The sequence below is a fragment of the Pituophis catenifer genome, unplaced genomic scaffold, assembly GCF_029215685.1.
Source record: "Pituophis catenifer annectens isolate HBS135680 unplaced genomic scaffold, rPitCat1.0.hap2 SCAF_1, whole genome shotgun sequence".
NCBI classification, from domain to species: domain Eukaryota; kingdom Metazoa; phylum Chordata; class Lepidosauria; order Squamata; family Colubridae; genus Pituophis; species Pituophis catenifer.
Window position 1 is genome coordinate 113,390,588 of NW_027256881.1, and position 12,280 is coordinate 113,402,867.

A 12,280-nucleotide genomic window follows, 5' to 3' on the forward strand; every position below is an offset into this window, starting at 1 on the left:
TATATATTTTTATACACCTAATAGATACAACATTATTAATTTACTTTAAAATATAGCCATATCAAGATAGATAGTGTTATCCAAGGTTTCCTGAAGAGCTAAATTAATATTTGGACAAGAGACTATAACATTAGGAAGGTTAGAGTAACAACTAAAAAACAAATTCTGGAAAAAATAACAACAGCAAACTCCTCCTGTATGTTGATGAAGTTACTAAGAATGAATCTGTACATGTAAGGGACTATTTTTTTAAAAACGTACCTCTAGTTGTAATGAAACATAAAACTAAAAATGAAAACCAAGCTAGTGAATTCTGAGAATACAGTAACTCTTATTTTTGGTGACACCATCATCATTTGCAGTTAAACAAAATAATTTAAGTGTTGTGATGATCTTGCCTCACTAGTTCAGTTAGGGCAATATTTATTAAGAAAAAAGCAGGTTCAGAATACATATTTAAGTCAGCTTTTTCTGATCTGAAGTACAACCAACAGTTTCTATTCGTCCTGTTCCTTTATCTTTTTATCATTTTCATGGGCACGTTAACTTATATCGTGATTAGCCATGATATCCAAACAGATCAATTAATTTCACATTTTAACCATGTTATTTAAAGTGGAATTATTAAAGAATATTTTAAATCTTTTCTTCCATTTTAAAAAAGAGCAATGAAAAAAGGCTTAAGAAGAAACAAGTTGTCCCTATTTTCAATATGTTTTCCCATCTGTTTTTTAAATGAAACATTTGTTTTACAATTGCATAGGCAATCACTATTGTTTAAAATCATATTTATACAGTCTGCCAGATTTTTCTATGAGTTTACAACTAGCAAATAAAGTCTGTTCCTGAATCATATTTTTTAATTTAATTCTTCTAGGTCTGGTGCTGGTTCCCCCTTGGGCAAGGTAATCTAAAAATTGATATTAGAGTTGAGTCTTCAATTACGTATGTAAATGGGAAAAGTCTTGTGCTTTGTAAGAATGTATAAAATTGATATTTGATCTCTTCTAGTTTACATCCTATACACCTATATTACTTTTCATTTCTATGTGAAAAATATTACACAGATTGATCTCTTTTCACCGTGACTTCTTTCCAAAGGACTCGGATTGTGGGGGCAATAAGCTGACTTTGTAGAAACAACGCTTATGGGGGGCCAAAAGCCCTAATAAGCAGGTATATACAAAAGAGTGAAGGCTATTGCTATAAGTGCATTGTAAGCCGCCCTGAGTCTTTGGAGGAGGGCAGCATATAAATTGAACTAATAAATAAATAAATAATAAACAAACAAACAAGCAAACAAACTACAGAGTCAAACATAGGCATGTATCCATAGGAAATCAATTGTCCATTAGCCCCGGTGATATAGATGTGATTTCAGTGGCACCAAATGGAGACAAGCTTCCATAGATTCAAACATTAAGTAATATAGGTAGTCTTTGAATCATGATATTTTTGTCAGCATGAGTTCCAGGTTACAACTGCACTGAATGAATGGTGATTACAATTAGCCATCAAGGTTCTGGGCATTCCGGCCTACCTGCAGTCATGAAATTACAAGATGGCACTTACATCAGGTTGCTAAGCATCCTGAAATCATGGGATCATCATTTGCAACCTTCCATGCCAGCTTCTCCAGAAAGTCAATGGGGAAGCCAGTAGGGAAGATTGCATGTTGCTGGTGTAGATCTCCCCCACCAGTGCTTCATCTACAGCCCCTCTGTATTCAACTATGTTAGCCACATGTGTAGAGAAATGTACTCTCCCTGATCGAATACAGCACAAGTTGCACATCCTTGCACACCTTCACCGACACTCTCAGAAGTAAGATATAAGGACTACATGAGTGCAGTGAATTTATGAGTGAATTTACAACCACCAATTATAAAGGGGAAATGTATAATGATGGATTTAATCACATTATGTTGTCTTGTCTTTTACCAGCATCACCTTAGAATTTAGGCTGCTATTTTTTAGGGCACAGGAAATTGAAAATAAGTGGCCAACTGCACATGATCCAGCTAAGAAATCTGCCTTGGATGTGCATATATCATTGTGTAATGAACACATTCACACAACATGCTAAGCCATATTGGGATTTGATTTAATGTGAAGCAGGACTTGGACTATAGTGGACACAGACTTGAGTTCTGTAGTCCACACAGAACACAGAGTTGCTTCTTTGTCAGATGTAAAAAAAACAACCAAAAAAAGGGAAAGAATTAGTTTTTCTTTGCCTTATGTGTGACAGTTTCGAATCCAATCCAAAGAAAATTACTGGGCTAGACTAGGTGGGTGAGGAGCCAGCAGGCTACTACTTTGAGCTATGGATATGTTTGTCTGTGGTATTTGTAAATTGTTCTTCTTGACAGCTATTTCGTAATAATGCTTGTAATCTATTTTTCACATTACAAATGTACCCTTTTTAAAGTAACTTCCACGCTCATAAGCTCTTCTGACATCCTATTGGACATGTTGAAGGTTATATTTTAAAAGGCTTTTTAAAAATTCATTCTATATGAAGTTTCATGCATGATTTAACTTTGAAAATAATTGAATGGAAAATTTTCTTGCTGTGAAGCAAAAATGTGAAACATAGTGGTTTCTTGGACATTTCCTAGTTACTATAGATTTCAAATTTGACAGCTTTGAGGTTGCTGGCCGAGACTGCTTTGGCAATAGAATTTTTAAATAAGGTTGGAAATACTTCTCAGGATTAAATCTAAGACTGCCTTCTCACTAATACATTTTATGATGATTTCATAGCAGACTCTTTTTATAAAAACCCGTGCTGTCTTTTATCAACACTGTGCAGTTTTCCTAACAGCCAAATATAGATGCAGAAGTATATTTAGTATTGAAATCCCTAGAGTGCTCTCGGTAACAGACAAAACAAAAGCTGAATAATTTTAAACAGTTAAAATCCAGTTGGAAAAAAATCAACAGGAATAATCAGTAATTCAAAGGTTTGGGTGAAAATATTTTAATTTCTTTCCTAAAGGCAAAGCAAAGGTTAGTGTTTTATAGCTCTGATACAGGGGTGAAATGCTCCCAGTTCAGGTGAGTAGGTAGCAATGGTGGCGGGCAGTTCGGAGAACTGGTAGCAAAAATCCCTGGCCCCGCCCCCCATGCCCAGCTGAGCCGCGCGATCACCAGAGCCTTTTTTTTCTTTTACATGTCTCTGATGAGCCAAGCTCTGACAATCCCAGCTGAGTTGCCTGCTAATCAGGCAACTCAGCTTGGATCGCCAGAGCCATGTAAAAGAAAAAAACTTTTTTCCTTTTAAATGGCTCTGACGATCCAAGCTCTGACGACCCCAGCTGAGTTGCCTGCTAATCGGTAGCAAAAATCCCTCCCCCTCCCCCCCTCAGCTTGCTTACCTAAACTGCTGGTCGCAACGCCTTGCTGTAATCCCTGCAATCCATTGCATCAGCAAGCAACTGAATCTCCCTGCCTGCGATCAAGCAGGCAGGGAGTTGTGGACTTCAACTCCCAGAATTCCTCATCCAGCAAAGCAAAGCTGGCTGAGGAATTCTGGGAGTTGAAGTCTACAAGTCTTAAAGTTGCCAAGGTTGGAGACCCCTGTTGGGTAAGTTTTTTCCTCCTTTGGGAGCTTTTAAAAAATAGTTAATTGGGGGTTTTTTTAGTTCTTTTTTTAGACCTAGCCATTTAAAATTTAGGAAGTTTTAAATTTAGCTACTTTTATATAAAAATAAAAATAAATAAAAATAAAATAATATTTGTGCAGCTTTCTGAGATTTAGTTTGTTTCTGTAGTGTTTCACTCTAACTACACAAACACACAAAATCTCACAAAGCTGTATGGAATTTTGTGTGTGTAAAGTGTGAAAGTTGTTTTTTTGGGCTCTTTGTGGCTGTGTGAGGTTCCTGCTTGTTGCAGGGGCCATTTTGGGTCTAGCACAGCTGCTTTTACATTGTGGGTGAGCCAGTTGTGTTGTGTTGTGTTTTGTAGGTTAAAAAAGGGCAAAGAAGTGACATTGACTTGGCCACGCCCACCTGACCAACAAGCCATGCCCTCCCAGTCACCTTACCACCAAGCCCCGCCCACTAATTAAGCCCTGCCCACAGAAGCGGTAGCAAAAATTTTTTAGATTTCACCCCTGCTCTGATATGATGGTTGAAGGTTACTATCATATCCTGAACAAAAGGACTTCTGAAATTAGATGAAAGATCTATAGCAGGCCTTTCTCACCACACTTAATGTTTCATATAATACACAAAAGTCTGTCTTACAATGTTTTATTCAACACTCCAGAATCAAAGGTTCTATTGCTGTCCATCAGCTGCCTGACAAATTGTCATAGTAAACAGTCTACATTTCAGAGTTGTCACCTTCTTCATAATTAACAGCATGCAAATTTCTGTCCAAAATATTTTATATTAACATCACGTTTATAAAATACACGGGGTTGTCCAACTTTTAATGTATACACTGAATACATTTTTTTCCAGAAAAGATCTCAATGGGACTTGAATTTTATCATATCTACTATGATAAAGCCAATTTTTAAAATGGATTTAGCTTCGAAGCCTTTAAATAAGGCATTTATTGTACAGAGATTTATACTCCATACAAATTCACCCACCATCAGGAATGTACTGTTTTTGTTTTAAAGGGTAAATGTATGTGAACTTTTACAGCAAAGGAGCATTCTTGATAGAAAGATATACTGCTAGTATCTTTTCCTACATGGATTTTGACAAAATGCCAATTTTTATGCTGGCCAGGAAATTTGAGATCTTACTTAGTCATTGATCCGCAGATAATGCTGAGTTGTGAGCAAAAATTCAAGGGATGTGTTCAGAGGAGCCTTTTTGAAATGCTTTTCATACTGTAATTCCTGTTTTGGCTCTTGATTCTTTAATATTAGCCTATGTGCTATGTTCCTTAAGAGCTATCCAAAATAATAAAATAATTTTAAAATGAAATGGGTTTTTATAAAGCTAATTTAAAGTTTATGACATAATGATTAAATAGTGTTCATTTAAATCAAACTTCATGTTACTCTGTTGTGATATTACTGAAGAGTTTTTGAGAGAGCCTGTGCAAGCTTGGAAACTTCCTATAAAAATAGGAATATTTTAGCTTTTTGTTCACCATTAAAATCTGCATATATTTTCAGGCTTTCCTTCCATCTGAGGAAGGAAAGCTAAGTATTAGCTTGTTGGGAAGTGGATCTAAAGGATGTACCTTTCTTGTATCCTACAGACTTTTTTCTCATCTCTTTTACTGCTCTTTACCCTGTTTTCAACCTGCTTCACAAGAAATTACTAAGGATATAATACTAAAAGGAGTATTTAGTGAACTTCTCCCCCCTCCCAAGTCACGTTTATCCTTTTAAGCATATTTAAAAGACAGATGTAAATAATTCAACTTAATGCAATGTAAGTACAATGTGTCATATAAAATTGCACCTTTTTTATTAAACAAGGCTAAACAGATGCAGTATTCCTGGTATCAACCTGGAAAAGGGGGAGTATGGAGTACCAGATGCCAATAATTAACAGAAATGGTTAATATTTTAGAAAAACTTCTTTTATGATGATAGCATGATTAATGTTTCTTTAGCTTCCCATTTAACTAAATAACTAAACTTAACTAACTAAATTAAATAGATCTACTTTATATTATTTTTTTTATTTTTTATAAGCTGCCCAGAGTCACTGAGAGTGAGTGAGTGGCCATATAAATTTTCTTAAATAAATAAAATAAATGTGGTATGTCCTAACCAGCTCCTCTTTTCCAGTCTTCTCCAGCCACAACGGTTACATCTCCCAATTCTACCCCAGCAAAAAGTATTGATACATCGCCACCAGTTGATCTTTTTGCAACATCTTCAACGACGGCTCCAATCAGGTTAGTTTGGCTGCAAATGCAATGCTTACTTTTTAAATATTTGGTACAGGTAGTCCTCGACTTAAAACAGTTCATTTAGTGACCATTCAAAATTACAAGGGCATTGATAAAAGTGACTTATAACTGTTTTTCACAGTTACAAGCTTTACATCATCCCCATGATCATGTAATCTAAATTCAGACGCTTGGAATCTGGTTCATATTTATGACGGTTGCAGTGTCCCGAGGTCATGTGATTACCTTTTGTGACCTTCTGACAAGCAAAGTCAGTGGGGAAAGCAGATTTACTTAACAAGTAACAAGTGTTACTAAGTTAACAATTGCAGTGATTCACTTAGCAACTGTGGCAAGAAAGGTAGTAAAATGGAGCAAAACTCACTTAAGAAATGACTCAGTTAACAGCAGAAATTTTGGGCTCCATTGTGGTCACTATTTACAAGATGTTATAAAGTGTGTTTATTCTTGTCTTTCTGTTAAATTTGTTCGATGATAGAAGACAAAGTTTATAAATGCATTGCAGACAAAAGCCAAAACATGTATGTGCAACTTCAATGTACAAATCATAATCACCCTCAAAACTTAATGTTTCTCTTTCAGAGGGGGAAAAACAGAGCCCAACAGGCTGTAGACATACCTTATTCCTACAAAATGTCCTACAAATACTTTCTGCCTGAAAAGTTTGTGGAATGTGGATTAATAATAAGTAAATGAGCTTTATCAATCTAGAAATTGTGACTTTTGAAGCCTAATTTATCTGGAAAACACTTGTTTAGGGAAAGTTGATATAAGATCACAACAATTTGTACAGTTCTAATTATATTCTTGAATATGCCATTATTTTTGTTTAATTCTTGCAAATGAATTCACAAGACTTCAAAATTAGTTTTATGACTTTTATTCAAATATTTTTTGGTATTTTTCCCGCCTTTCAATAGTGCTTCTAAGCTCTCCAGTGATCTTCTAGATCTTCAACCAGACTTCACATCTGGCTCTGCACAAGCAGCTTCCGCAGCTCCCACTGGTGGAACAACCTCATGGGGAGGTAAAACCTTTATAATTTTAGTTCTCTAAAACTTAATTTCAAAATAAAGCTGGAATGCTGACCACACTTTCTTAATCCACCTTCATATGTCTAAGACTATTTGTGCTGATTACAGCAATTTTCTAAATTGAACTTTCTCAGTCAATCAGGCCTCCAGATGTGTTAGAGTACATCATTCCTACCTACTAGCCATCAGAAGTATGGGGTCTAATTCACCTCTAGAAATCTCCAGTTCGAGGGGGGGAAATACCATTATAATGAATTTTAAAGTTTCATCCTTACAACATATTTTAACTTCAGAATAATATTTTTGAATACTATTTGTACTGGCATTATTCCATTGTATGTTTCAAACAAATGTATCCTGAAGGTTTTGTTTCATGAATCGGCCTACGGTTGAATCTAAAGAAATTCTGAAATGCGTTTCTCATTTTACATTTCATTGGCCTATAATCAAAGCACTATATTCCTAATTCTGTTGGGTTTAATTTTCTCCTTCTACAGAAGGAATTTGACATTTAAAATTTGAACGTTTTGAATTGCCATTCAAAATACAGGAGGTTGGAAATTACAGTGGATACTGTTGGAACTCAGAACAGTTTTTTTGACATCTATTGAGAATATCAAACCTGTTATAAAACCAACAGGACACACAGATTTTAGTCATTTAAAAATAGCATTTTAAGTTGTAAAATATTTTTCTTGACAAGTGGCATTAAAACTGTTTCTAACAATGTGCAAAGGTGCAACCTTGTCTGTTGTAGCAAACTACCACAGGTATTATGGGTTAAATTTTTTAATGGTATCGTTCACTATATCCAAGAGTGGCACACCAGGTTATGTGGTGCCCACCTGCCTTTATTCTCTAACAGAAAAAAAGGCCAAGAGACTTGGACAACTCAACTAGGATTGCTTTTTGACCTTTAGGCTATTAGGTCACATGTAATGTATACATGTAAACAATTAGGATGCCCTCTCTTCAGCTTTTGCCACTTGAATTGGTTCCCTCAATCTTCATAGTGGTAAAGCTAGTTCTATCCAAGAGGTCTTCTTCATTTAATTGCATTTGTTTAATATATGTTTTGGCAGTGCTAGAAAAAGGGGAAGAAAATAAATGTATTGTCAGCTGCATGCTTTCTTCTATGTATCTGCTCTCTCAGGAGGTCAAATGTAAAGAGAAAATCCCATCTCTGTCCTATCCTGGGGAACAATGTAGATAGATCTTTCCTTTCTGAGACTTAATGAAATATTGTTTTCGCTATCTTTTTCCTTCCCCAGTTTTCCCTATCAAAGCAAGAATTGTTTAGTACATCCGCATATATCTGAATTGTCTCAAGAGTTTTTCCAGGAAGGATGAGGGGAAATTTATTTTTAATCCTATACCTACATCAACACTGCTCCAACAGTGAAGGAAGGGATTGTATTCCTGCAGGATCTAATTTTTTTATTTTGGCAATTATATAAGATGCAGTATTTTCACTAGAAACAAGTACTGCTCAAACTGGGATATTTTTACAGAACAATTACTTTCTGTAACCAGGGGTTTTTGTTAGGATTGATCAAAGACGTGGCTTTTCCATGGTTTCTAAAGGACAGCACTACATTTAATGTTTAAAAACTGTAATTTAGGGAAATTGCTATGGTATTGATGAACAGCGATACTAGATGAATTAGCTAATTACTGCCAAAAGGTTTTCATGATCATAATTAGGGGTAGAATTCACTTACCTTTGCTATCAGTTCGCAAATGTGAGCAAGCGCAACTCCTCCACGTATGCCCATAGCCTTCTGCACATGCAGAGGGTCAAAAACACGATGTCCAGGCAGGTGGGCAGAGCCTCCCACTACCGGCGCTACTGTATTGTATGATCCGGATAGAGCCAGCTGAATTTCACCACTGATCATAATGCACAAAATCCATCAACTGATAATAACAAATGGGGATAATATTGCGGTAAGAGCAGCAGAGAAGCAATACCCTCACTGAACAAGAATTTTGTTCCCTTAAAGTACCTGAGAGGTAGAGCTGCAGCAGATAAGCCAACCAACAAGTTCAAATGCGGATTTGCAGCAAAATGCATTAAAAAACTGTGTACCTTTAGTACATAAGAGCATGAATGGAGGACATGTGCATGCAATCGCACACATAGACATCAGAGCCATCAAATCAATCAGCCAACCAAATCCTTTTGGGAAGGAAAAACCTGTGGTGGTTTGCTGAGCTTGGGCCTATGTTTGTTTACGCTCTTTTGTCCTGTTGATTACAACATGGAATTTTTGGAGGGCCACTAAAGATGAAAATTCATTTACCTTTTAAAGGCATCACAAATTTAACCATGAGCCAGACAGAAGAACATGATTAAAGTACGCACACAGTTGGCATGACTAACCTTATACAACAGATGGATAGAAGGACATTATTTTTCAGAATACGCACACAAACCCATCTATTTTGTTTCAGAAAATCTTTTAAGAAGTAGCTGTAGCTTTCTTCCAGACCATCAGAATGTGACATAATAAACCTGCAGGAGAGAGTGCATGCAATGTTTGTCTGTGTGAGTTGCTGGCCACAACATTGCTTTTAAACTGCCGCATGTGTATATACCCCTGGCATTAGCATCCCCTTTTGACCCAACTGCATATACAGGTAGTCCTTGATTTACAACAGTTCATTTAGTGACTGTTTAAAGTTACCATGGCACTGACAAAAGTGACTTATGACCATTTTTCACACTTGCAACCATTGCAGCATCCCCGTGGTCACATGATCAAAATTCAGATGCTTGTCAACTGACTCATATTTGTGACAGTTTCAATGTCCCCAGGTCACACGATCCCCTTTTGCGACCTTCTGACAAGCAAAGTCAATGGAGAAGCCAGATTCACTTAACAGCCATGTTACTAACTTAACAACTGTGGAGAGAAAAGTTGTAAAAGGGGGCAAAACTCACTTAACTGTCTCGCTTAGCAACAGAAATGTTGGGCTCAATTGTGGTCGTAACTCGAGGGCTACCTGTATGATTGGGTGTAGAAGCAGCAGCAGCAGCATTGGCTACAGTGAAGGTGTGTGGGCTATGAGAGTGGAGGGCAGGGTATGAAGAGGAATGCAAATGAATCCTACAGCAGTTTCAGGAAATCTCAAACACTACGGTTATCAGGTGTTCTTCAGATGAAAGTCATATGCTTTCTAGGTGAGTCAATGATAGGCTCAGACTGCAATCCAACTGAATTGGCATAAAAAAGACAGAACTTGTTCCTTTGGACAGGCAAGACAACGGGACTAATCCTCAATACCTTTCCCATTTTAGCTCAGGAAAATTCCAAAGTAAGAAAGTCAGGTTCCAGGTGCCAATAACAGCGGTGAATCATGTCACCTGCCTAGACAGAACTCTTTTCCTCAAGACTCTGGTTGTGACTGAGAAGTTGCTGAGGAACATGGCCAAGTCTGACCAGAACTTGACATTGGCTACCCAAGAACTGGTGTCTTATCTTCTTCTTTCCCCTGCTTGCTCAGTTAGCATGATACGGAATGTTTTGGGCTGCCTATCAAACTGTCAAACAATATCTTTCTCTGGAAATGGGCCATACAAACACTACCTAAAACAAGATTGGCATATTTGGGTAATGTCATCACAAATCCTATACCAAAATTAAGGCTCTGGCTGCTCTTGCTACTATTGGATAACTTCTTCCTAGGCACAGTCTTAGTTAACCTCAATTGGACAATTTCTGGAACAAGGAGAGAATTTTCCAGAAGGAAATTATCACAACAATTGTTGGAAGCACAGGGCAGAAATGGGCAATGAGAGGGTTTCTGTAAATCCCAAAACAGTTGCCTCCCTTGCTTCACTATATTTGCTTGGTTGCATTTTGGGTCTCCCTGGAGAAATGGACAAATATAAGCTTACCATTTTTTTCACTCTTGACCTGGAAGGGATAAGAATCATAGAACAGCTATTCAGGCAATTTTTGCTCACCTCTGCAGCTTCAAAGGTGCGAAAAATCTTTTTCTATTTATCAGTGGATAGAGGACACACTTGTATAAAATGCAGGAATCCTGTGTAATAAAAACAGTTTTAAAATTTCGGTGTCATTGCTCATTTCAACCAAATTATAAACCCACTATTAAAATTGTTAAGTTTGCATTCAAGCAGAGATGCTTAATTCTAAACTTTTTAAATTGCCTTGCTTCTGTGATTTCTAAAACCAATGTTTAAAAGCACGTATCTCTGCTGATTTTGCTACCAGTTAGATTGTGAAGTGTTGTGCCATTTCTTCAAGCAGTTTCAGGTTCATGGCATTGAAAAAACGAATAACTATTTGCCAAACATATCAAGTTAATTCTTGCTGTCAACAATAGTTTGTAGTTGGATAAGGGTGTGTCAGAGATGGGTTGAGATAAGCCTTAGTCACTTAAGTCTTTGTTTCTAGGTGCTTTGGAAAAGGAAAAGTGACAGCATCATGTAAAACTGCATGCCAATACCTGTGACATATCTGGACTTAGAGCAGCGTCCTGCTGATTTGAAATAGCCCCATATCGGCAGAGAGTGACTGCTGAGTAGCATGCATGTTGAATTTCTTAACCCTCTTTATTTCTTTACAATGCTGTCTTTTAACGGACATGTTACAGACCTCCTGGGAGAGGGTGAGTAACGCTTGATTTCTAAGCAGTTCTTCCAGCTGAAATGTTTAAATATTCAATTAGGCTAAGCCTGTCTCTGTTCAATTTATTTTACTGTGCAATCTAGTGTTATTTTGGCCTTTTCTGCTTACTGTTCCTGTTTGATCTTCCTGTATGGACGCATGTAGACAGTTTGGCTGGATTTTCCAGTGTTACCTCTGAACCACAGATTTCAGATCCATTTGCACCAGAACCCATCCTAGCTCCTCCTGCTGCAGCTGCTGATGTAGCAACTACTTCTGCAACTACCACCGGTGCTGCTCCTGCGGCTGCCGCTGCTGAGATGGATCTCTTTGGAGGTTAGTTAGCTTACTTATTAACTACCACTTTCTCGACTGAAACATGGGGAGGACGGAGGAAACAGTGATCGATTTTGGTAACTTTCTCACTTCACCTACAGAGTTAATAAAAATTCTTCAAAAATGACCTGCATTGCATTTTACCTCCTGCAAAAATGATTCTGGGAAGTAATGTTCATAGGAACATGGGTGGAATGAACTTACCTATCATAAATGTGTTATATTAAGTAGCATAAATCTCTTTCATTGCACGTAGCAATGGGTTTGAGATCTCTCTGCTTATGGGTGGTCCCTTGTTCTGAAGCTGTATTCAACCTGACTTGGAAGCACCAATTAGTACTCCAAATCTATTACCTCAGGGGTGTCAAACTCCCGGCATTA

The 12,280-nt window shown here is 37.2% G+C and overlaps 1 protein-coding gene across 1 annotated transcript in view; it reads left to right on the forward strand.

Annotated features, from left to right (window-relative positions):
- SNAP91 (synaptosome associated protein 91) overlaps nucleotides 1–12,280 on the forward strand; it is an 85,990-nt gene that overhangs the window by 47,351 nt on the left and 26,359 nt on the right. Inside the window, exons 11-14 of the mRNA XM_070932873.1 lie at nucleotides 878–905; nucleotides 5,768–5,877; nucleotides 6,813–6,919; nucleotides 11,729–11,899. Coding sequence (XP_070788974.1) covers nucleotides 878–905; nucleotides 5,768–5,877; nucleotides 6,813–6,919; nucleotides 11,729–11,899 — 416 coding nt within the window. The remainder of the gene's footprint in view (nucleotides 1–877; nucleotides 906–5,767; nucleotides 5,878–6,812; nucleotides 6,920–11,728; nucleotides 11,900–12,280) is intronic.